This window comes from Aquarana catesbeiana, linkage group LG04, assembly GCF_042186555.1.
Source record: "Aquarana catesbeiana isolate 2022-GZ linkage group LG04, ASM4218655v1, whole genome shotgun sequence".
NCBI classification, from domain to species: Eukaryota; Metazoa; Chordata; class Amphibia; order Anura; family Ranidae; genus Aquarana; species Aquarana catesbeiana.
In genome coordinates this window covers 653,230,742-653,258,193 of record NC_133327.1, presented here as the reverse complement: position 1 = coordinate 653,258,193, position 27,452 = coordinate 653,230,742, and the positions used below count along the sequence as shown (strand labels likewise).

The 27,452-nt window shown below is 43.6% G+C and overlaps 1 protein-coding gene across 1 annotated transcript in view; it reads right to left on the bottom strand.

Moving 5' to 3' along the window:
• SLC3A1 (solute carrier family 3 member 1) overlaps positions 1 to 4,501 on the bottom strand; it is a 53,255-nt gene extending 48,754 nt beyond the window's left edge. The window contains exon 1 of the mRNA XM_073628472.1: positions 3,839 to 4,501. Within this exon, the coding sequence (XP_073484573.1) occupies positions 3,839 to 4,253 (415 nt within the window). The 5' untranslated portion in view covers positions 4,254 to 4,501. The remainder of the gene's footprint in view (positions 1 to 3,838) is intronic.
• Between the last annotated feature and the right edge of the window lie 22,951 nt (positions 4,502 to 27,452).

Below are 27,452 nucleotides of genomic sequence, written 5' to 3'. Positions count from 1 at the left end.
GCTGCAGGTGGCACATAGCAGCAGGTAGGGTCTAGGAAAAACTGTAATGACTCATACACAAGGTTTCTGAAGGAGGTTCATTTAGAAAACAGCAATATGGTCACTGCTTTTTTTATATGTGAATCATTACTCTGATTACTATACATGAACCTGATGAGATGCCAAGTGGGACATGAGTGAGACAAACAGGCATGTTATGGTACACACTTCTACACAGTTGACCAAGGGGTAGAAAAACCGGGCTTGATCGATGACCACTTAAAGGATATGTAAAGCCAAAACATTTCATTTCATTTGATTTTAGACATTTTCCCATTGATGTCCCATTGGGAAGGTTTTTCTTCACTTCCTGTCCTATAGACATAACAGAGCAAAACTCTCCAGTGTAAGGAAATTCTCCTATAGACAGGTGTCCCCATTCCTGTTTTGGTGAAAGCTCAAAAACTTTAGATTTTCCCATACTTTTAGCCCAAGTGACAATGCTAAATAAACAAATAAAGACTGAAAATTTTGAAAAAAAAAACACAAAACGTTTTCATAGTTTGTTATAAAATTTAGCAAACAGGTAATTTTTCTCCTTCACGGATGGGCACTGATGAGGCGGCACTGGTGCGCACTGATAGGGAGGCACTAATGAGGCTGCACTGATAAGCGGCACTGATGGGCACTGGTAGGCGGCACTGATGGGTGACACTGATGAGGAGGCAGTGATTGGCAGCACTGATGGGCATTGAATGACAGCACTGGTGGGCACTGGTGGGACTGCACAGATAATCAGGACACTGATAACCAGTGCCCTGATTATCAGTGTACATGTCCCTTTTACAAAAACATTTTTTGGCTCTCTTCTCCTCTCGCGTGAGAAAAGAAGTGCTGATGACCGGCTTTTGTTTACATCCGTCATCAGCTGTGATTTCAATATGCAAATACCATACTGGTGACCCCACAGTAGGGATAAAACTTTTTCGCGGAAGGGAGTTTCACAAGACTCATGGTCACTCATTAAAATTAGAAGAAAAGAGGTTTAACCTTAAACTACGTGGAGGGTTCTTTACTGTAAGAGCGGCAAGGATGTGGAATTCTCTTCCACAGGCGGTGGTCTCAGCGGGGGGCATCAATAGTTTCAAGAAACTATTAGCTAAGCACATGAACGACCACAACATACAGGGATATACAATGTAATACTGACATATCACACACACAGGTTGGACTTGATGAACTTGTGTCTTTTTTTGACCTAGAGATAATGTGATAAAATTCAGCGCTGACTAATATAACAATATAAATGCAAGCAGGCACTAAGGTCAACTCAAAAAATACCTCAAAGACATGTATATAAATAGAAAGTGCTGCGCAAATGAAGTTCATAGACAACTAATAAAATTGTAGTGTGGTAGCAGTATAGAAGAGCAGGAACCACCGGTGACAATAAATATCTGAATGGTGACTTTATCCCTCCACCGCTCTTAGATGGCCCCTCACCTCAGATATTTGACCTGAAACAGGTCACACCGCTTATAGGATTGAATGGATAAATCTGTAAGATACTCCTTCACTTCCTTCAGCTCACAATGCTCAGTGTAGGCAGATGATGAATATAAAATAAGATAGAAAGCAACAAACCATAGTGTTCTCCGTATGTATTTTATTAAAATTGATGAAGACTAAAAAACATCAATAACACTCACATGAAACCGGCACTCCGATCCGAGTGCCGGCCAGCGGGCTTGTGATCGTGTCTGTCGGATGACCGCGGGTGACGTCACACGCTCCTTACCCCCGTACGCGTTACGTCCTATGGGCGGGACTTCATCGGCGTGGGGCGGGGGCGGGCCCACCCCCACCCATAGGACGTAACGCGTACGGGGGTAAGGAGCGTGTGACGTCACCCGCGGTCATCCGACAGACACGATCACAAGCCCGCTGGCCGGCACTCGGATCGGAGTGCCGGTTTCATGTGAGTGTTATTGATGTTTTTTAGTCTTCATCAATTTTAATAAAATACATACGGAGAACACTATGGTTTGTTGCTTTCTATCTTATTTTATATTCATCATCTGCCTACACTGAGCATTGTGAGCTGAAGGAAGTGAAGGAGTATCTTACAGATTTATCCATTCAATCCTATAAGCGGTGTGACCTGTTTCAGGTCGAATATCTGAGGTGAGGGGCCATCTAAGAGCGGTGGAGGGATAAAGTCACCATTCAGATATTTATTGTCACCGGTGGTTCCTGCTCTTCTATACTCTTTTTTTGACCTCACCTACTATGTAACTATGTGGTAAAGAGCCGCTGATTGGCTCTGTACCTCAGTGTGTGATCAGTAGTGTCCTTCGGACATTGTGATCATGGAGCGCGCCGCCTGCGCCCCGCAGCAGGCTCAATCACGGCATGCCGTCATATGATGGCGTCCCAGAACTAGCCAGCCACGCTGTAGCCGTCATCCGGCGAGTGGTTAACATTTAATTCTCATATAGCCGAGAATTACGTGTCAGTCCAAACTCATTTATTGGTTAGCACTAAAAAAACAGCTAATGTGAAAATAGCCCCCCTTCATGAGGGCATCAGATAAAATAAGAGCCTTGAATGGACTCAAAATTGGACTTTTCTGTGTGAATCTACTGTATGTAAGGAGCTAAGTACTAGTTTATGAAAGGTAAAGTGATATTAAAGGTATGTTTTTAAAATAATAAACATGTTATACTTACCTGCTCTGTGCAGTGGTTTTACACAGAGCAGCCCCGATCCTCCTCTTATCTGATCCCTTCAGGTGCTCCTGGCCCCTCCTCTTCTCTGAGTGCCCCCATAGCAAGCCACTTGCTTGTTAGCCCCATGTGATAGCAATAATAATGAAGTAAAATCAGGATAAATAAAATATATTGGACCATCTATATGGAGCGCTGTGCATCCAGATTTGCCCAATATGCATATCTGGATGCACCGTGCTCTTTATAGATGGTCCAATATATTTTATACTGATTTTACTTTATTATTTCTTTTTAAATGATCTTAGAACTTGGAGGACATTTTCCTATGCCACCCATGCAATGTGCTATGATGTTATGACTTTGTTCTATGTGTATACCTATACGCTATTTGTATGTTTCCATTATTTTTGTATGTATATTTGCTATTATGTTATGTCATCTCAATGAAAGTCCCAACTTTTTTCTTTTGTCCTATTGAGGTGCGTTTGAGTTGCAGGCAAAGAAAGTCAAATGCAGTATTCTCTATTCAAACGCCTGCATACCTAGTGTGCACCTTGTTAGAAAACAAATATTTAAAACCATAAGAAATACCAGTGGATAAGTGGTTAGCAATGCTGCCTGGTAGCACTAGGGTCTTTGGTTCAAATCCTAACCATGGTGCTACCTGCATGGAGTTTGCATGTTCTTTCTGTGCCTGTGTGGATTTCACTTGGGTGCTTTGGTTTCCTTGCACACATCAAAGAAATGCTGGTTGGTTAATTGTATCTTGTCTATAGTGACCCTACTATGTGTATGTATGAATGTGAGTTAGGGATCTTAGATCATAAGCTCCTTGAGGACAGGGACTGATGTGAATGTATAATATGTAATGGACTGCGTAAATTGATGGCATTATATAAGTATTTGTAATAAGTAAATATCAAATGGAAGACCAAAGGGCTGATTTAATAAAACTGGAGAGTGCAAAAACTGGTGCAGCTGTACATGATAGTCAATCAGTTTCTACCATTAACTTGTTCAATTAAGCATTGTCAAAAAAAAACCTAGAAGCTAATTGGTTTCTATGCAGAGCTGCACCAGATTTAGCACTCTCCAGTTTAGGTAAATCAACATCAAAAAATGAAAATTACCTTTAAGATCCCCGGAGCCATCGCCATCGCTGTCTCGGAAAGACTTCGGGTAAACCTGGTAGATTGGGCTGCTCTGCCACCAGTCAAGACACTTGGGTGACAGAGCTATAATCGAGATTGTGGCGGCAATGATGGCCAAAGTAGCGACAATGATGAGCCAGAATAGAATCTCTCGTGTCACCTTGTAGCACATTTGGTTGGAGAATTGTAGCAGGACTTCTTTCGGCATGCCAGCGTATGGCTTTAATGGAAGGGTCTGGTCATACTCGTTCATTTTGACTGCATAAGAGGACTCTTCGATCAGGCTGTTTTTCCTGCTTGGCGTCTCCTCCTTTTCATCGTGATCTGCAACAAAACCGTTATTCTCATGGCCGGATTTGTCCTTTAACTCCACTGAGTTGACCTCTTCATCCATGTTCACTGGTTGGTCTGTGTCTGCTAACCTGCGTCTGCTTTTCCAGATCTACCGATCTAGCACACTGAAGACCGTCTGCAGGCAAGGTTTACCAAAGCAACAAATATCCCCGTTAAATGCTCTTGGCCCGGTCAAGGTACACAAAGAGAAAACAGTACAAAGTCCCAGTAATTACTAACACCCCTCCGCTCGCAGTCATCTATTATTGAATGGCTGCAATTTGCTTGCACTGTGTCACAGATAAGGATAATAGAGCTCAGAACATACAGTAAAGTACAAGTCATTCTTGGCAAACTGATCTCCTTGGCACAAAACAATGACTGTTTGAGGCACAGAAATTCCTTACTGGGGTCAGACAATGCCTCCATTATGAACACTGGATTGAATTTCAAATATTTTGATTGCATGCATGGTTACTTTAAACAAGTTGATTTGCATGGTTGTATGCAGATACAGGGAGTATGTGGTCAAGATGGGATTAAGAACGCATTTGAAATGCAGAAACGACATTAAATTATATGCAAGGACACCTGTACACCATAAGTTATGTATTCTCTATGGGCGGGTTAAAATGAGCAGTGAGCCCACTTCTCTGCCTTTCCCCAACAGCTAGAAAGCCTTCATGTACCTAACGCAGGCTCCATTCATCTGTCTGGATCAGTGTTTCTCAACCCTTTTACCTTGGAGGAACCCTTGGTTTGAGATCTTGGGGAACCAGATCTTGGGTAGATCTGAATTAATGTTCAGATCTACAGCTCACAGAACACTGTTGTGGTCAGCGAGCTGTTAATAACAATTTTTTTTTTAAATAGCATTAAAGCGGTTGTAAACCTTTGCACATTTTTTTTTCTTACCTGCAAGGCAAAGGCATAATGTGCCAGTATGCATGGCATACTAGCACGTTATTTGAAACTTACCTCAAAACAAAGCATTCTATTGATGCAATGTCATCGCTGGAGACAGCTTCTATCTTCCCCCGTATTGCTTCCGGGTTTGCGGACTACGGCTCTGTGACTGGCCGGAGCCGTGATGACGTCACTCCCGCGCAAGCGTGCGGGAGCCACTGGTAACGGCACAGGACTTTGAAGAAATGGCACTGGTGGCCTTCAGTGATTTCATTGGATGCATGTACAGTAAATATCTCCTAAACAGTCCACTTTTAGGAGATATTTACACTACCTATAGGTAAGCCTTATTATAGGCTTACCTATAGGTAAAATTTAAAGATGGAAGTTTACTTCCTCTTTAAAAAATAGAATCAATATTAAAACTTACCTATTTATTGTAAAACTTGTGCTTGCTTTTTTCTGCACGGATGTTGAATTCTGGGTCAAACTTGAGCTAAGCAGTATACAGGGGGCAGCAGGGCAAAGCACAGGGGGTCAGGAGGGAACACTACATTGGGGCAGGGCACATTACATGGGAGCAGGTCATATTACATGGGAGCAGGTCACATTAAGGGGCATACAGCAGGGCATATTACATAGGATCAGGGAACCTGGGATCAGAGCACCTTACATGGGATCAGGGCACATGGGATCAAAGCACCTTACATAAGATCAGAGCACATGTGATCAAAGTACCTTACATGGGATCAGGGCACAGGGGATCAAAGCACCTTAAAGGGAATCAGGGCACACGGGATCAAAGCACCTTACATGGGATCAGGGCACCTGAGATCAGGGCACATGGGATTAAAGCATCTTACATGGGATCAGGGCACATGGGATCAAAGCACCTTACATGGGATCAAGGCACATGGGATCAAAGCATCTTACATGGGATCAGGGCACATGGAATCAAAGCACCTTACATGGGATCAAAACACCTTACATGAGATCAGGGCACATGGGATCAAAGCACCTTACAAGGGATCAGGGCACATTTAATCAAAGCACCTTACATGGGATCAGGGCACATGGGATCAAAGCACCTTACATGGGATCAGGGCACATGGAATCAAAGCTTCTTACATGGGATCAGAGTAACTTACATGGGATTATGGCACATGAGATCACAGCACCTTACATGAGATCAAAGCACCTTACATGGGATCAGGGCAAATGGGAATAAAGCATCTTATATGGGATCAGAGCACCTTACGTGGGATCATGGCACATGGGATCAGAGCACCTTATATGGGATCAGAGCACATTGGTTTAAAACACCTTACATCGGATTAGGGCACATGGGATCAAAGCACCTTACATCGGATCAGAGCAACTTACATGGGATTATGGCACATGAGATCGCAGCACCTTACATGGGATCAGAGCAGCTTACATGGAGTCAGGGCATATGGGATTAAAGCACCTTACATGAGATCAGAGCACCTTACATGGGATAATGGCACATGGGATCAGAGTACCTTATATGGGCTCAGAGCACCTTACATGGGATCAGGGCACATAGGATCATGGCACATGGGATCAGAGCACCTTCCATTGGATTAGTGTACCGTACATGGGATCAGTACGTCTATCATGGCATTAGGGCACATGGGATCAGAGCAAATGGGATCAGCGTTAAAATAAGTAAAAATTCATGCGCTTATCCCACTACCATGTGAAAACAAATAAATGCAATAATGTTCACAAATAAGCTGCAACCAAGTAAGTCTGAACACAAGACTACACAAGTGATAATTAGAAAAAAAGGTGTGCTATTCTGAAACAATGGTAATGGTGATAGTCAAAAATCAATAATTAATAACTACACATGAATAAACTGATATATTTATTATATAAGTGAATGGAAATGAATATTAAACACAAAAACCCTGTGAGAAAAGAAAGACAAAATCTCTCAAGAAAAATGTGTCCATACGTAAGTCCAAAGAAACTCTTATAGAAAGAGTTACATTAACACCCAATCCAGTTATAGGAAAAAAAACTGTATTGAATTATCAGTAATCCTAATGTGATCCAGAAAAAAAATGGTGTTCTGATAAATCCCTTTACCACAAACACTCGCCTCTTACCAGAAATAGTGGATCTTAGGTAATAGCGATCACATGCGCTTGTTTAGATTCCAATAGACTCAGTGGTGGAGAAGAGATCCAATTCCAATGGACTCAACAGTCAGGCTGGAAGAGAGATCAAATTCCAATGGTGGTCGAACTGGATCAGAAATCTGATTCACGGGTGGTGATAATAATAACTCCAAGGCAACCCATGCTTAGAAATCCAGTAGCAATACTCCCAATCTGGCTGATTGTGTCCTGGTCTGGAGGTTGATGTGAAGCTCCTCTGACGAGTCTTCTATGGCCGGTTGACTTCTGACTCTTCCCAGCATGGTGACTGGACATTAAGGGGGGTTATCTCTCCCAACTCTCAGCTTCTCTTCCTCCTGCACACAAGTGTCCACGATCAAGGGGAAGTTCCCCTTAAAGTGTCATTCCACCTTGTGAGGGGTCCTAAGCCTGCAATGTGCAGACTGTAGACATTTCTGACCTGTGTGAGGTTCTTCTCTGTCTCTCCTCCGTGTCCCTGATGGAAGATGGAGACTTCTTGTCCTGGCTGAGTGGTGTGAACCAGGCTGGCTTACAATGTGATTGGATTCTTCCCAGATCCGTAGTGCAGACACTGAATGGCCCTCACACCTTTCAGCCAGGACAAGAAGCCTCCATCTTCCATCAATCCTATTTCTGGTAAGAGGCGAGTGTTTGTGGTAAAGGGATTTATCAGAACGCCATTTTTTTCTGGATCCCATTAGGATTACTAATAATTCAATACAGTTTTTTTCCTATCACTGGATTAGGTTTCTTTCTATGAGTTTCTTTGGACTTATGTATGGACACATTTTTCTTTAAAAATGTTTTCTTTCTTTTCTCACAGGGTTTTTGTGTTTAATTTTCATTTCCACTCACTTATGCCATGTACACACGAGCAGACTTTTCGACGGACTTTGCAGCGTAGGTCCGTAGGACTTTAAATCGAACAGACTAGCGTACACACGATCACACCAAAGTCCGATGGATTCGTACATGATGATGTACGACTGGACTAAAATAAGGAAGTTGATAGCCAATAGCTGCCCTAACGTTGGTTTTAGTCCGTCGGACTAGCATACAGACAAGCGGATTTTTTGACCAGACTCAGGTCCGTCGGAAAGATTTGAAAACTATTTTATTTCTAGGTCCGTCGGACTTTTGGGGAAAAAAAGTCCGCTGGAGCCCACACACGATCGAATTGTCCAACGGAGTCCGGTCCGCCGGACCAAGTCTGCCGGAAAGTCTGCTCGTGTGTACGCAGTATTACAGTGCATCCAGAAAGTAATCATAGCGCTTCACTTTTTCCACATTTTGTTACGTTACAACCTTATTGCAAAATTGATTACATTCATTATTTTCCTCAAAATTCTACAAACAATACCCTATTAAGACAATGTGAAAGAAGTTTGTTTGAAACCTTTGCAAATTTATTTAAAAAATAAAAACAAAGAAATCACATGTACATAAGTATTTACGGCCTATGCCATGCCACTCAGAATTGAGCTCAGGTACATCCTGTTTCCACTGATCATCCTTGAGATGTTTCTACAACTTGATAGAAGTCCACCTGTGGTAAATCCAATTGATTGGATATGGTTTGGAAAGGCACACACCTGTCTATATAAGGTCCCACAGTTAACAGTGCATGTCAGATTGGTGGAGTGCTACAGAGATAATTGTTCTTCTGGAAGGTTCTCCTCTCTCCACAGAGAAATGCTGGAGCTCTGTCAGAGTGACCATCGGGTTCTTGGTCACTTCCCTGACTAAGCTCCTTCTCCCCCGATCACTCAGTTTGGCCAGGCGGCCCGTTCTAGGAAGAGTCCACATGGTTCCAAACTTCTTCCATTTACAGAAGATGGTGGCCACTGTGGGGGAGGGGAAGCCGTTAATTATCGGGGGCTCCCTAAAGCCAAAAAGTTATTTCCTGACGCCAACATGGCAGCATGCTAGTGATAGAGCTCCACCTCTTGTCCACTCCCTCAGGACCAGTGAATAGCAAAAAAAAAGGAGAAGCTAGCCTCCTCCCCATTCTTCTTTTTTTCCTTATACCGCACCTGCAATTCACCAGCCTGCCCTTCGGCATATGCACGTCCCCCAGAACATTTACGAAGGTCTTCATTGCGGTATTAGCCCCGCTCAGAGTGCAGGGTCTCTGGGTCTATCATTACCTGGACAATGTCCTCCTGTTGGCCAGGGACCAGTGGGAGCTTCTCTGACACACAGGGAGATCCTTATCCATACCTTGCAGAAGTTTGGTTGGATTATCAACATCAAGAAGAGCCAGCTTGCCCCAACCCAGCAATTGGTATACCTGGGGGCAATCTTCAACACAGCTAACGCTTCGGTTTCCATCCCACTAGCAAAGGCATTGATAGTCAGGCAGAGAGTCTTGAGGACAGCAACTTCCAATCACCTATCAGCATCCCAGTGTCTCAGCCTGTTGGGCACCATGTCTTTGTGCATTCTCATGCTCCCTTGGGCACATTGGCACATGCGACAGTACCAGCTAGGGTTACTTGTGCAGTGGAAATAGCAATACCTAGCACAACTAATAACTGTATCCCTCAGCATGAGGAAGAGCCTGCAGTGGTGGCTGAAGAAGGGGACCCTGAAGAACTTGCGCCGTTTAGGGCCATTAGACTGAACCATCAAGAAGAGCCAGCTTGCCCCAACCCAGCAATTGGTATACCTGGGGGCAATCTTCAACACAGCTAACGCTTCGGTTTCCATCCCACTAGCAAAGGCATTGATAGTCAGGAAGAGAGTCTTGAGGACAGCAACTTCCAATCACCTATCAGCATCCCAGTGTCTCAGCCTGTTGGGCACCATGTCTTTGTGCATTCTCATGCTCCCTTGGGCACATTGGCACATGCAACAGTACCAGCTAGGGTTACTTGTGCAGTGGAAATAGCAATACCTAGCACAACTAATAACTGTATCCCTCAGCATGAGGAAGAGCCTGCAGTGGTGGCTGAAGAAGGGGACCCTGAAGAACTTGCGCCGTTTAGGGCCATTAGACTGAACCATTGTTACAACGCATGCCAGTGAGACAGGCTGGGGGGCACACTGCGAAGGACATTCAGTTCAGGGCAGATGGAGATTCCTGGCAAAAGGCCTGGTGTCAAATGTGCTAGAGATTCGAGCAGCATTTCTGGCCCTCAAGGCCCTGCAGCACGAGATCCGTGGAAAACCAGGCACTATGCAGATGGACAACAGGGCGGCAGTCACCTTTTATACAGTGCCAGGGAAGAACCCGCAGCAGCATCCTACTGAAAGAAGTGGCGCCCATAATGTCCTGGGCAGAATATCACGTTCAAACCCTGAGGACACTCTATCTCCCTGGGAGGCTGAACAGGCAGGCAGCCATCTCTCTCAAACATTTCCAGACCGCAACAAGTGGGCTCTACACCCCCGAGTCTTTTCCCAACTGGTTCACATATGGGGTACACCCCAAATAGATCTCTTTGCTTCTCCCAGAAATTGCAAACTTCCGAGATTCCTGTCCAGGTTTCCGCATCCTCAGGCAGAGGGGACAGATGCTCTTGTCGCACCTTGGAACTGTGCCCTAGCCTACGCCTTTCCCGGGTTTCTCTAATAATGAGGTTTCTTTTGAGGATGTTGTTGGAGAACGTGATGGTCATAGCAGTACTTCCAGTCTGGCGACGGAGGCCCTGGTTTCCGCTGGCATTCCACTTCAGCATACAGCAACCAGTTCTCCTGCCAGTGTTCCCACGCTTTCTAGTTCAGGAAGACTTCCTGCATCCAAACATATGTAGACTGGAGCTACGAGCATGGCTGTTGAGAGGGGGAAGTTGGAGAGTCTTGGGTGCTCTTCTAGGGTAATCTCTACTCTTTTAAGATTCAGGAAACTTTCCACAAACCACATTTATGCAGAAGTTTGGGACAAGCTTTCAAATTTCCTGATTGGTAAGGAGTTGGATTCTTCTCCACTTTCAGCTGTCCTAGACTTTCTTCAATCAGGACTGGACATGAGCCTTAGCCTGAGTTCACTGAAAGTTCAAGTTTCCGCCATCTCATCTGTAACAAAGTTCAAATGGGCAGAAGATCTGTTGGTAGTACAATTTCTAAAAGCAGTCATTAAAATCCAACCACCTAAGAAGAGAGTCTGTCCCCAATGGGATCTGTCTGTATTGCTGGACTTCTTATCGGTTCACCCTCTTGCTCCAACTGAACAATGTTCGCTGTGGGAACAAAAACTGTGGGACATTACTCAGAAAACGGTCTTTTTGACTGCAATAACCTCAGGCAGAAGAGTTTCTGAGCTTCAGGCCCTGGGGGCCTCAGAGAGACATATCATCTTTTTTCCGTATCGAGTGGAACTACAACCAGTGGACCATTTTCAGCGAAAAGTAGCCACTTTCTTTCACCATACCGGCATCTGGGCTTTACCTAACTTCCCAGAAGAGGACTTGGGCAGACTACATGAACTGGATGTTTCCAGAACATTAAGGAGATACCTCTCAGTCACCGCTCCATTCAGATAAGCTCTTTATAATACCAACAGAGAAACACCAAGGAAAGGAAGCTACCTCAAGGACCTTGGCGAGCTGGATCATCAAGCTTATTTGCAGAGTGTACAGGGCAAGAGGGTGTGAGCTCTCTTTAACGGTTACTGCACACTCAACCAGGGCGGTAGCAGCCTCATGGGCGGCTCTTTTGAATGTATCGATGGAGACCATCTGCAGAACGGCATCATGGTCTTCCCAAAATACCTTTCTAAGGTATTACAGAGTAGATACGGGTGCCTTATCATCTGTAGACTTTGGGAGAAGACCAATCCAATCTTCTCCTACGTTGTAAACAAAAAAGGATGTTGTTTAAAGTAACCAACCTTGTCAGCTAGTCATTTATCACTAGCATCACTAGTATGCTGCCATGTTGGCGTCAGGAAAATGGAAAGTTGTATCAAATACTTACCACAATTTCCCTTTTCTGATGCCAAACCATGGCAGCATATGGGCCCACCCTGTACGTTTTGGTATGTGGCTTGTTACAAAGAATGGTGAGGTGGCTAACTACTCCTTTTTTTATGCTGGTCCTGAGGAAGTGGACAAGAGGCGGAGCTCTATCACTAGTATGCTGCCATGGGTTGTCTCAGGAAAGGAAAATTATGGTAATTATTTGATACAATTTTCCGTTTTCAAGGCTTCCTCCATGTTAAAAATGTTCAGAAAGGCAGAGCTAGATGATGCAGGATGCCCCCCAGCTAGGAAATAAATCTATCTACTGTGCTGCAGTTTCTGAGGCATACTGTGAAAAGTTTGCAGTTTGCAATGAAATCAGCTTCAGGAGGAGACCATACAACTGTGCAAGAATGAAGGCTGGAGTTCAGATTTAAAGGGGTTGTAAACCCTCGTGTTTTTTCACCTTAATGCATCCTATGCATTAAGGTGAAAAAATACCTGGCAGTCATCGGCCCCCCAGCCCCCGTTTTACTTACCTGAGCCCCTCTCTCCACGGGGTCCCGGCTCTTGATTGGATAGATTGATAGCAGCGCAGCCATTGGGGGACTCCAGAAGAGGATGTTCGGGGCCACTCTGTGCAAAACGAGCTGCACAGTGGAGGTAAGCATGACATGTTTGTTATTAAAAAAAAAAAAACGATCCTTTACAATCACTTTAGGATGTTTGTCACATTCTTGCATTCTGCTGCCAGTACACATTAAACCTAAATTCCATGAATTACACTGATTTGATTATGAACATAAGATAGTGTTATCTGAAAAAAAAATATGACCCAATCTGGAGATGTAATACAGTAATATTTATTTAGCCACATGGACCTTTGAGCAGTGTAAACTATACCTTAACAACTGAACATTTTATTTCATGTCAGTGAGTTCAGACAACCTTGTTCAACTGCCACATACAGTGCTCAGCATAAATGAGTACACCCCTTTTGAAAAATAAGATTTTAATCAATATCTCAATGAACACAAGAACAATTTCCAAAACTTTGACAAAACTGAGTTTTATAGAACATTTGTTTAGCTCGTTGAAAGTAAGGTTAATAATATAACTAGATTACAATATCTTCAGCTTTACTCAAATTAATTGATGCAAAAATGAATACAACCCACAACAAAAACTACTATATCTAGTATTTTGTATGATCTCCATGATTTGTAAGTACTGCACAAAGTCTTCTAGGCAAGGAATGAACAAGTTGGCGACATATTGCAACATCTATCTTTTTCCATTCTTTAAGAACGACCTCTTTTAGAGCCTGGATGTTGGATGAAGAGTGATGCTCAACTTGCCTCTTCAGAATTCCCCATAGGTGTTGGATTAGGTTCAGATCAGGAGACATACTTGGCCACTTAATAACTTTCACCATTTTCTTCTTCAGAAATGCAACAGTGGCCTTAGATGTGTGTTTTGGATCATTGTCATGTTGGAAAAGTGCACGACGACCAAGGACACGGAGTAATGGCAGCATCTTCTCTTTCAATATAGAGCTGTGAATTCATGATAATATCAATTAAATGCAGCTCCCCGACACCAGCAGCACTCATGCAACCCCTCAGAAGGACACTGCCATCACCATGTTTCACTGTAGGTACCATGCATTTTTCTTTGTACTCCTCACCTTTGCGACGCCATACAGTTTTGAAGCCATCAGTCCCAAAAACATTTAGCTTGGTCTCATCACTCCAGAGTACAGAGACCCAGTAGTCTTCTTCTTCTTCAGCATGGGCCCTGGCAAATTCTAAGCTGGCTTTTTTGTGCATTTTCTTGAGGGGTGGCTTCCTTCATGGATGACACCAATGCATGCCATTCCTCTGCAGTGTACGCCTTATTGTGTCACGGGAAACATACACCCCAGTTTGGCTTTCAACTACTTTAGCTAACTGCAGTGAACTTACATGGTGATTTTCTTCAACCCTTCTAATCAGAAGACGCTCCCGTCGAGGTGTTAACTTCCGTGGACGGCCTGGACATCTCTGTGGTTGCAGTTCTATCTTTGTTAAGTTTTTGTATCACTTTTGCTACAGTATTCTGACAGAAAAGTAAAGCTTTGCTGATCTTCTTGTAGCCTTCACCTTTCTAGTGTAAAGAAATGATTTTCTTTCTCAGGCCTTGTGACATTTCTCTTTCATGTGTTGCCTTAGCTGACAGCATGAAATTGGAAGGGGTTTTCATTGTTAAGTAACACCCTTTTATAAACAACTGTCTGCTGGACATCTGTTTAATGAATAATTAGACTCACATGTAGTTTAATTCTTCTTAATTAGGATTTTGTTGTCTAAAATTTAGCTTTGCTTCTAATGCCGCATACACACGAGCGGACTTTACGGCAGACTTTGTCCTGCGGACTTTTCGACGGACTTTACGACGGACTTTCCGAATGAATGGACTTGCCTACACACGATCAACCAAAGTCCGACGGATTCGTACGTGATGACGTACGACCGGACTAAAACAAGGAAGTTCATAGCCAGTAGCCAATAGCTGCCCTAGTATTGGTTTTTGTCCGTCGGACTAGCCTACAGACAAGCGGACTTTTCGACCGGACTAGAGTCCGTCGGACAGATTTGAAACATGTTTCATTTCTAGGTCCGTCAAACTTTTGAGAAAAAAAAGTCCGCTGGAGCCCACACACGATCAAATTGTCCGACGGACTCAGTTTCTCCAGACCAAGTATGCCATAAAGTCCGGTCGTGTGTACGCGGCATAAGACTTTCATTGGGGTGTATTAATTTTTGCAACATGGTCTTGAATTAATTTGTTAGGGAAAATATGTTTTTGTGTGTGCAAATTAACAAATCTTGGTTGCAATCAACGGCCCACATTTGTGGGAGTATTTTGTAGTATAGTGTCCCATAGAAAATGTTGATTGTGAAAGGAAAGTAAAGGTTTTCTGACAAATCTGTTAGTGTTTTACCACCCCGAAGATTTGTAGTTCTGTGCAGCTGATGTTATAACCCAGGTACTGATTGGAAAATAAAGTATTGATTGATGCTGTTTTGAAAGGGTGGTCACACCAAATATTGATTTTAGATTTCTCTTCTGTTCATTTACTTAGCATTTTGTTAATTGATAAAAATAAATTATTAACACTTCTATTTCTGAACGCATTCTTAAAGTAGAAGTCCACCCTAACAGTAAAATCTCTAAATCTAAAGGCCGCTTTTTAAGCCGCTTTGGTCAGGCCTCTAGCTCTGCCAGCTCTGCAGAGGAGACAGCCGACAATGGCTGGGAAATGAATGGGAAGTGACATCACCCATAAAGTTACTATGGGCTTCTGTTGTCGGCTGCCTCTTCTGCACCCACCTCCACAGAGAAGCCACCGCTAACAGCTCAGCGTGGGACCAGACTGGAGCGGCTTCAAAAAAGGTATGTATAGCAATTTCTTCTTTACAGGGCTAGATAGGTTAGTCTTAGATCATGGATGCCTGTAGATTTAGAGATTTTAGTGTTAGGGTGCTGTACGGTACTGTACATTAGCTGATTGTGGTTCCCCAAGAACAAACTCATCCAAAATAGATTCATGAGACTCTTCAATAGAGAATGCATTTGCAGCAGAAGGCTCAGGGGGCTCTACAGCTGCAGGAATGTTAAATTGTGGATGGGAAAGTGTAAAAGTACTCTTATGCCCTCTGCGTTCCAAATCAGAAATTATAGCAGCTATTTTATCCATTAAATCAGGTATAGCTGTAGAGAGCTCCATCCTGGATAAAATCAAGGTGTCCACACATGATGGAATAAAGGGAGACAAAGATGAGTGTGTAAATTCAAGCAGGGGGCAACAATCCAAACAGGGACACTGCAAACCGCCCAAGAACTATTAGTGGAATGTTAACTAGAGGGTCTGCTCCCCTTGGGCTTGACATCTGCCATGTTCCACTGCTAGTCTAAAGCAACTTAGTTTAAGGCATCAAGAGTACCTTGGGCAATCACAAGCAGCTCCTGAGAGCAGAAGAGGTTCCATGGCCAGAGGTGGTGACTGTAACTGTAGGTGGTAGTAAGGACTAATCAAGGTGAAACAAGCGTGTCCCTTACAAATAGAAGCAATAGTGGGGGTAAACTACCTCACACTGAAAAGGCAATAACAGTGTGTGGAGTATGTGTTTGTGTGTGTGCGTGAAACACTGCAGCTAATATCACAGCAGAGTGCTTAACAGTACCAGTAATGTAGTAGTTCCCAGTGCTCAGACACGGTAAAAGAAATCCTTAGAGACTTACTATGGTTCTGGACCAGTACTCCGTGGCTAATAAAGTACATAAAGGTCTGGAAACCACCACAAGCAAAGCCCAGTGTCGTGAGGTTTACTTATTTACAGAATGAGTCTTCAAAGACTGGGTCACACCAGTGGTTGTGCCACAGCTCTGGACATGGAGAGCGCTCTGTAACTGACAGTACACAAGGGTCTGGAAAACACCAAAAGCAAAGCCCAGTGCCCAAAGGTCACATTCGGGACGGGTCCCACAATCGTTAGTCCAGCTAAGGAAACCCTGATCTAGATAGCTGTATAGATGATGAGCTCAGCAGCATGCAGATGAAGTGTTGATTTAAGGAAAAAGATCTCAGAAAAAAAAAACAAATTGAAAATGGGTAGACTTTTCTAAATGATTAAAAACTGTCCATCTTCCTGGGTTACTAGCAAAAAAACTGAAGCATGATGAGAGTGAGAGGGGTTATACCTGGTCTGACAACAACTTTTTTGTCAGTCTGCCAATTCTTCCTGTAGGCAGCAGTATAACCCAAATGTCTCTGAAAAACAGGCTTTAACTGTCTGACTCTGTCTATCCCACTGCCCTCTCCCTTGGTGGCCTCCACTGGACTCATTCATGGACCCAATGGACAGAAAGAAGGTGGAATTGGTTTCCTCTACCCCCACTGTGCACCTTTTGAGTTCTTCCTACACCCCCTCTCTTCTTTTGAGACTCACCGTATTCGTCTGTTTTCTCCAAAGGATTGCAGTGATCTATCAGACTCCTATCACATTTCCTTGATGACTTGACTGCCTGGCTACTCTACTTTTTCTCCTCTGAAATACTATTGTTCTTGGTGACTTTAAAACATCCCTAATGATGTTAACAGTCTGGTTATCTCTCATCTTAACCTCATCTTTTGACCTAACACAATGGACACAGTTCTCCAAACACTCTGATGGTAAAATCCTTGACCTTGTATTCTCCCATCTCTGCACTCCTTTCAGCCACACCAAAATGCCCTTTCCTTACTCAACCTAATCTCTATCACAGTGTCCCTGTGTTTATCCACCTATCTCTCCAAGCAGCAAACGATTACCCATAGAAACATTTGCCATTTTAACCTGCCTCGTCTCTATTCTGCAACTGACAACCTGTATGATAAAATTTCACCCGTCCTGACCTGGCCACTTCTGTCTACAACAGATCACTCTCATCCTCACTGGATGCACTTCCTCCTCTCACAACACACAGAATCCATCCCTGACCATTACAACCTTGGCAGACTGATAACATCAGAAATCTCAAAAGACATAGCCATGCATTGGAGGGATTGTGGCATGAAACCGAATCCCAGCAAGCCTTCATCCTATACAAATCTGCCTTCCTAAAAAACAATTCTTGCCTTCATGCTGCCAATCAAACATATTTGGTCACTCTTATTAATACTCTGTCATCCAGTCCTTGTCGGCTCATTTCTACCTTTAACTCTCTACTTTGTCCCCCACCTCCTCCACCCACTAACTCACTCACTGCTCAGGAAATAAAAAAAACAAGATTAATGCAATTTGTGGGGACATCTCAACTGCACAGATATTCCCCCCTATTGAACATACCCTGTTTAAAACCACATTCAATACTTTCCTCCTTTGACCTTTTTATTACAGATGAGATCACCAAACTTTTCTCAGAAGCCCTCCTTACCACTTGTCCTTTGGATCCTGTTCCTTCGCAACTACTACCGTTACCCTCTTTTTCTATCCTATTTTCTCTCACTCACATCTTCAATCGCTCCCTCTCTACTGCCACCTTCCTCTCTCCTGTAAAGCTTGCACTGGTCACCCCAATGTTTAAAAAGCCCTCACTGGACTACTCATCTACTTGCTCCCATTTACCTCTAAGCTTCTAGAAAACTTATGCCCTGTACACACGATGGGATTTCTGATGGAAAATATGTGATAGGACCTTGTTGTCGGAAATTCCGACCGTGTGTAGGCTCCATCACACATTTTCCATAGGAAGTTCCGACACACAAAGTTTGAGAGCTTGCTATAAAATTTTCCGACAACAAAATCCGTTGTCGGAAATTCCGATCGTGTGTACACAAATCTGACACACAAAGTGCCACGCATGCTCAGAATAAATTAAGAAACGAAAGCTATTGGCTACTGCCCCATTTATAGTCCCGTGTTTTACGTCACCACGTTCAGAAAGATCGGATTTTCCGACAACTTTGTGTGACCGTGTGTATGCAAGACAAGTTCGAGGCAACATCCGTCGGAAAAAATCCATGGATTTTGTTGTCGGAATGTCCGATCAATGTCCGACCGTGTGTACAGGGCATTAGTCTACAACTGTCTGAGCTCCTACCTCACTGACAGCAACCTTCTTGACCCCTTACAGTCTAGCTTATGCGCTCAACACTCCACAGAAACTGCCCTAATTCTCACTAAGGATTTACTAACTGCTAAAACCAATGGCCACTACTCCATACTCATACTACTAGACTTTTCTGGTGTCTTTGATACTGTTGACCACCCACTCCTCCTCAAAAAACTCTACTCCCCTGGCCTCCAAGACTCTGCTCTTTCCTGCTTCTCCTCCTACCCATCAGAGCATTCTCCTCCTCTCCACTTCTTCTTTCTGTAGGGGTTCTCCAAAGTTCTGTCCTTGGACCCCTTCTTTTCTCTACACCTTCTCCCTTAGTCACTTGATAAACTTCCACAGCTTCCAATACCATCACTATGAGAAAAAGGAAGCAGCACCTTCTTGGTGTAGTATGGAAGCACTTTACTGGAAGTCAACAAAATGGCAGCTTACAAGAGAACTGTTAAAAGAACAGCCTGATGAAGGAGGACGCATGCTCCAAGCGTGTGAAACGCTCACCGTATCTGATGCTGACGTAATCTGGGGCCTGGGGTTCCCATGATGATCCAGGAAGTGCTGGAATCCACCAGCACCGCCGAAGGTTGTACCCAGCTTCAAACTCTAGGGAGAGCATGTACTGACTGGCCAGCTGCAGTGGTGCTTTGTATCACACTGACAAGCTTTCTTTTCACATTTCTCTTGTAAGTTGCCTTTTTTGTTGCCTTCCAGTAAAAGTGCTTCTATACTACACTCAGAAGGCACTGCTTCCTTTTCTCTTCTTGCCATTGCAGTGTTCCTTCTAGCTCTTAACAGCAGCTGCCACTGAGTTTTCTGGACACTTTTTGACTTTTAAATTGTTTACTGCATCTCAATGTGTTTGAACATTTGGGACTTATCATTCAGTGTACCAGATCACCCCGTTCCATTGCAATATCATCTCTATGCTGATGACACCCAAATCTATCTCTCTACTCCCCATCTCACCCCTTTAGTCCCCTGTTGCATTACTAACTGACATCAGTGTGGTTGTCACACCACTTCCTCAAACTCAGTCTTTCTAAAACTGAGCTCACAATATTACCCCTCTGCCTGTTCCCCCTGATTTCTTTATCAAGATCAATAATTCAACTATAAGCCCTTGCCTCATGCCAGGGTTCTAGGTGTAATCCTGTGCTTTTAGCCCCACATTCAAGCACTGTGCAAACCTTGTAGACTTCAACTCCGTAACATCTCCAAGATATGCCTGTTTTTAACCAATAAAACCACCAAGCAACTCATTCACTCTCTTGTTTTCTCTCACCTTGGCTACTGCAACTCCCTCCTCATAGGCCTACCTCTATGCAGGCTATCCAGTGTTGCTAACTGTCAGTATTTTTACTGGCAGCCAGTAAAAAATGGGCATTTTTCTCCTGCCAGTAAATGCCAGCGATAGGAAAAGGTTGCCAGTAAAAAACATGGCTGTGATGCTTGGCTCAGAACTGCCCCTGCACAGTTCTGGTCCATTGCTTGCCGAGACCATCCTAATGCCTGCTACAGTGTGTTCGGGCAGCACCTTGGGGGGGGGGGGTGTCTGGCGGAGGGGGTGCCTGTGATGTCCTGCTGCAAGGAGCCAAGCGGAGTCCTTGTATACATCTGCAGGGCGGGAGGAAGGCAAACTAGTAGCGGAACTGTCAGTGCTGCTGTCAGTGTCACTGTGAGAATCAATGTCGTATGTGTGCCTGTCCATTCTAATTTCTTTCCCTCCCGAGTCCTGTCCCTGAGCTACTTGCTATATTGAAAATAAAATAGGAAATATGTTTATTGCCTTAAAGTGTAAGTCCAGGCAACAATCTAACCAGCTCCAAACCTGCTCTCTGCCACATTCTAAAGCTAATCTATCTAACCCTGTAAAGCATAAATCGCTGTACTTACCTATTCTGCAGCCGATCCATTCCCGTTTCCAGCGGCGGAAACTGTGTGCAGGAGAGGACCGACAACGGCTGGGAAATGGATGGGAAGTGACGTCACCAATAGACTTACTATGGAACTTCTGTTGTCAGCTGCCTCTCCTGCACCCACCTCTACACTGAATCCACTGCTGGCAGCTGATGTGTGGGACCAGACAGGATCGGCTGCAGAATAGGTTAAGTATAGCGATTTTTGCTTTACAGGATTAGATAGATTAGATTTAGAATGTGGCAGGGAGCAGGCTTAGCATTAGTTCAGTTTTGCCTGAACTTCCACTTTAATATTGACCTTAAAGTAGTTGTAAACCTAGCTACACCACTTTTACCTACAGGTAAGCATTATTATTGTACTGGAAATATCTCCTAAACCTGCACGGTTTACGTGATATTTACAATATATCTGCTTGCGCTGATAATGTCATCGGCAAATGTGCACTGAAGAAGGAGCACAACCAGTTTCTAAAGGGCCCATGCCGTGACCGGTGGCTCCTGCCTGCATTCAGGAGTGACAGTAAGGCGACTCCGGACAGTCACAGAGTCCATGGCCCTGGAAGGAAAATGCATGCGGTCACCAGTGGGGACAGTGGGGACATCGCGGGCTTCGTTTGCAGGTAAGTGCAACATAATAGCCCATTATGCTTTTACTTTGCAGGGGAAAAAAGAGCAAGTAAAACCCATCAGAGTTTACTTCCTCTTTAAAACACATTGCTAATTGCCTATTGTACTTTTGTTTATAGCCTAAGCACTGAGGTTTGTAAACAATTAAAACTGTAATTTTGTAAACTCTTGGAAATGCCTGTAAAAACTTGACTGTGCCAGTAAATTTTGGGCGTTGTGTCAGTAAACTTCAATCTGGTAGGTTGGCAACACTGAGGCTATCCCTCCTTCAATCTATCATGAAAACTGCTGCCAGACTCATCCACCTTACCAACAGCTCAGTGTCCACTACCCCTCTGCCAATCCCTCCACTGACTTCCAATTGCCCAACAAATACAAAAACAAATGCTCACTTGCCCGTCCATATTAGATTGTAAGTTCTCAGGTGCAGGGCTTTCCTAACCCCTTTTGTATTGCATTGTATTGTAACTGTACTTTGTCCCTTTATAAAATAAAGCACTGCACAAACTGTTGGCACTATATAAATCCTGTATAATAATATTAATAACTGAATCCTATGTCCCTTAATGAACAAGAAAGAAAGGTTTTTAGTGGCAAGTCCTAGTTTCTATACCCAGTAAGTTGAAGAGGCAAATTCAAGAAGAGCAGCTCACTGACAAAGAAAGTCCATAAGTGGCACTGTACATCCACTCTTTTGTGTGCATTCCAAGCAGCCATAATTAGTGCAGTTTTCATGTTACTTAGCCCTCTATAGGTAGGCAATAAAAAAAGATTAATGATACACTTTGTTATGCTGTCACTTCCTCTCTGAACCCACGTCCAATACATACATTTTCTGAATACTGGTGTGTGGGTAGCTGAAGCAAATTAGCATCTTACCTGCCTTTTATTTTCAAGAGTTTAGCATGCCTGAAATACAGTATATCAGTATGTGCCCAATTATTTTGTATGTGGTATAACTGTTATATGTGGTATAAAATGTTCATGCCAATAAAGCTCATTTGAAAATGGTATTTATTATTTTGTTATAACTCCCTTTTGACATTGGCCTTATCTATTTCATTATATTTTAAGAAAAAAAAAAGAAACATAATTTAGTAATTTTAGGCCTGGGTATTCTATGATCAAAACATAGATTGTAATGTTATAACATCAGCAGTGTAGTATCAATACAAACAATAGGTATTCTTGGCAATCCAATATAAGTTTACTTGAAAATCTCCTTGCATGTTGTGATTGCCGCCTGTCTGCTGGTCGTCTCTTTCCACAACTTCCTGGATTCCATGCATGCTTTGCAGCTTCTCTTCTGCTGTTTACATTCAAATTTCCAGAGGACTACATATCCCATGGCACGTGCTGCCTGCACACAACAATTCCTGTAACTGCCTCCTCTTAGCACCGCTGTAGTACTGAAAGCAGGCTCTGTGAAATGTGTGACACAGCAGTGCCTACTCACAGGGCATTGTAAATTCTTGCCATATGAATAAAGGAAATAAAAGTGGGAGATTCTTCACAAAGTAAATTTACAAACTGCAAGATCATTCAGATTAATAGGAATAGGCTAGAAATCATTAAAATGTGGAACTTAATATACAGTCGTGCTCATAAATTGACATACCCTGGCAGAATTTATGATTTCTTGGCCATTTTTCAGAGAATATGAATGATAACACAAAAACTTTTCTTTCACTCATGGTTTGTGTTTGGCTGAAGCCATTTATTATCAATCAACTTTACTCTTTTTAAGTCATAATGACAACAGAAACTACCCAAATGAGTCTGATCAAAAGTTTACATGCCCCAGTTCTTAATACCATGTATTGCCCACTTTAACATCAATGACAGCTTGAAGTCTTTTGTGGTATTTGTGGATGAGGCTCTTTATCTTCTCAGATGGTAAAGTTGCCCATTCCTCTTGGCAAAAGGCCTCCAGTTCCTGTAAATTCTTGGGCTGTCTTGCATGAACTGCACGTTTGAGATCTCCCCAGATTAGCTCAATGATATTGAGGTCAGGAGACTGAGATGGCCACTCCAGAACCTTCACTTTATTCTGCTTTAGCCAATGACAGGTCGACTTGGCCTTATGTTTTGGATCATTGTCATGTTGGAATGTCCAAGTACGTCCCATGCGCAGCTTTCTGTCTGATGAATGCAAATGTTCCCCCAGTATTTTTTGATAGCATACTGTATTCATCTTGCCATCAATTTTGACCAAATTTCCTGTGCCTTTGTAGCTCACACATCCCCAAAACATCAGTGATCCACCTCCGTGTTTCACAGTAGGAATGGTGTACCATATTTTTCCATGTATAAGACGCCCCCATGTACAAGACGCCCCCCACTTTTTCAACCCAAAATTAAAAAATCAATATTTTAAACATAGGTAAAACAGAACACATTACAGTTCATGTTTAAATACCAGCATATTATGCAGGGGTTGTTCTTCCTGTTTTCTCCACTGTCTGATTATACACTCAGTGGAGGGAGCTACAAACTGATTATCTGCAGCTCTATTCATATGCTCTTTTGCATAGCTGGCTACATTTGGTTTGACTTTTGCAGAGTAAGACAATCACTTACTTTTGTATTATTTTCTGACATCTTGCTCAGAACACTCTAGTCCCTGTTGCATCTGCGCACTCTCCACTTCCCCCCTCACCTCCAGCTCCAGCTGACGTCAGTAACCTACGGCTCGTGATTGGAGGAAGCCGTTTGACAAGCTATGGGCAGCAACGCACGTGCGCGGCTGTCTCCCAGGCTGACTGACCGTGTATAAGACGCCGCTCGATTTCCAGGCTATTATTTTAGGAAAAAATAGCGTCTTATACACGGAAAAATACGGTACCTTTCATCACAGGCCTGTTGAATCCTCTCCAAATGTAGCGTTTATGGTTGTGTGCAAAAAGCTAATTTTGGTCTTATCACTCCAAATGACTTTGTGCTAGAAGGTTTGAGGCTTGTCTCTGTGCTGTTTGGCATATTGTAAGTGGGATACTTTGTGGCATTTGTGTAGTAATGGCTTTCTTATGAGGACTCGACCATGCAGCCCATCTTTTTTCAAGTGCCTCCTTATTGTGCATCTTGAAACAGCCACACCATATGTTTTTAGAATCCTGTATTTCACCTGAAGTTATTTGTGGGTTTTTCTTTGCATCCTGAACACTTTTCCTGGCAGTTGTGGCTGAAATGTTAGTTAGTCTACCCAACCGTGGTTTGGTTTCAACAGAACCCCTCATTTTACACTTCTTGATTAGAGTTTGAACACTGCTGATTGGCATTTTCAATTCCTTGGATATCTTTTTATATCCCTTTCCTGTTTTATACAGTTCAACTACCTTTTCCCGCAGATCCTTTGACAATTCTTTTGCCTTCCCCATGACTCAGAATCCAGAAACATCAGTGCAGCACTGGATGAAAGATGCAAGGGTCTGTCAGGAGTCCAGAAACTCATTGACCTTTTATACACACACACTAATTACAAGCAAACAGATCACAGGTGAGCAGGGGCATACCTAGAGCATTTGGAACCTGGGGCGGATCGTATATCTGGCACCCCCCCATGTTAAAATGTAAAAACACCCCACTGTCTTCCATGCATACCTCTGCATCCTTCAATATCTCTTTGTCACTACTATGTACCCCCTCTCCACAACTGCACCTCTGGACCCCTTTACATTACACAGCACCCTGCATCTCTGGACCCCTTTACATTACACAGCACCCTGCACCTCTGGACCCCTTTACATTACACAGCACCCTGCACCTCTGGACCCCTTTACATTACACAGCACCCTGCATCTCTGGATCCCTTTACATTACACAACACCCTGCGCCTCTGGACCCCTTTACATTATACAGCCCTCCACAGCTCTGGACCCCTTTACATTATACAGTCCCCCACAGCTCTGGACCCCCTGCATGTTACACAGACCCCCTCTTCAGTGCAGAACCCCCCTTCAGTGCAAAATCCCCCTTCAGTGCAGACCCCCCCAATTAGGTGCAGACCCCCCTTCAGTACAGACCCCCCTTCAGTGCAGACCCCCTCCCTTCACCTTTAGTATAGACCCCCCATTCAGTACAGACCCCCCTTCAGTGCAGACCCCCTCCCTTCACCTTTAGAATAGACCCCCCATTCAGTACAGACCCCCCTTCAGTGCAGACCCCCTCCCTTCAGTGCAGGTACCCCCATTCAGTACAGACCCCCCTTCAGTGCAGACCCATCCATTCAGTACAGACCCACCCCTTCCGTACCTCAGATCATCACAGCACATTCACAGCAGGTCCCCTCCCCATGTGTACACATAAACGGCTGTGCCTGTGTGAAACATCCGGGACCGTTCAGACAGCCTGTGGCCACGAGAGAAGGGGATCATTGGTGCAGTGGTGTCACCCCGCACCCCTTGCAACACCACTGCAGCTCACCTCTCCCTGCTCTCACCTGCCTGTCACTGCGCCGCTGCCTAAACCCGCCCTGCGGTGCTGTCACCGCTTCAGTCGCGGAGGGGGGGTGCCGGCCTGACACCCCCCAGTGTGTGGCACCCGGGGCGGCTCGCCCCCCACTTGGTATGTCACTGCAGGTGAGGATGGTTACCTTTAATAGCCATTCAAACCCCATTGTGTCAACTTGTGTGTATGTTATCAGGCCAAAATCACCAGGGTATGTAAACTTTTGATCAGGGTCATTTGGGTAGTTTCTGTTGTCATTATGATTTAAAAAGAGTAAACGCAGTTGATTGATAATAAATGGCTTCAGTCAAACACTAACCATGAGTGAAATAAATGTTTTTGTGTTATTATTCATATTCTCTGAAAAATGGCCAAGAAATCATAAATTCTGTCAGGGTATGTAAACTTATGAGCACAACTGTATGACTTAATATTTTAACAATAGATAAGCTTTAAAGTCTATCTAAATCCTAATGAACGTTAGCTTGCTAAATTATGTATAAAACAACTGCCATGTTATGTGATTATTTTTTGATAGCATACTGTTTTTATCTTTTTATTTATTATGCATCTGCTACCACTACAGCGTAATAGTGTAAATCCAGGTTTAATCTCATTGGTAGCTATGACGCAATAGAAATGTGTTATTAAAGACCTGCAAGATAAAGATATAATGTGCTAGTATGCATTGCATACTAACACATTATGAAAAACTCACCTTAGAATGAAGCCCTCTCAGCGGTCCCTGCTGAGAGGGCTGACATCTTCACTGTCCTTTCTTCTGGGATCGCGGGCTCCGGCACTATGAGTGCCAGACCTGCGATGACGTCACTCCTGCGCAGGCACGTGGGAGCCTTTGGTTCTGGCAAGAAGCTCTGATGTTCCGGACACATTATGTCGGACCTTCAGAGCGCATGTGCCGCTGACGTCAACGGTTGCATGCAGGGTGTATATCTCCTAAACCATGCAGGTTTAGGAGATATTAATTTTACCTACAGGTAAGCTTTATTATAGGCTTACCTGTAGGTAAAAATAACAAAGCGGGGTTAACAACCACTTTAATTATACATAAACCTTAATAAATATCTCCCCTGGTTTCTTAATGCCTTTTAAAAAAAAAGGTTGTCAGACAAATCCAGTTAAAAACTGAAGGTTCAGGGATTTTCAACAGTAATGGAAGCAAAGAAAGCAAGAAAATGCATGTGTTCTTTTTTTATTTATTACATTATCAATTTCAAAGGAAAAAAATGCACACCCAATGACCTTCCAAATCAGTGGTGGTTTCCTCTTCATATGTATAACATTCACTGGGTTGAGCTGTTATCATTAAAGGCTTAGTACAAACTGGACTGGACACCCAACGCTTGTTTTGTAAAATCACCTCTACTGGCTAAGAGGTCAGTGCTTTCCCAACTGATAGGAACCCATTCAGGGTGTGAAAAAGCAAAAAGAAAAGCAGCGCTGCTCTAAGGGTAGTAAGTAGTTAAAAACACTATTTTATTACAAATTGTACACTCACATTTGTGTGATAAGAAATAGACATAGGTAGGTTCTCCTGGGCAACGCAGAGTCACATCACGAAACAGCTGGGCTGTGGCGGGGCCGGCCTAGGCCGCTTGCGGTGGAGTCTGCAGCTTCCGATGGCTTGGGATTC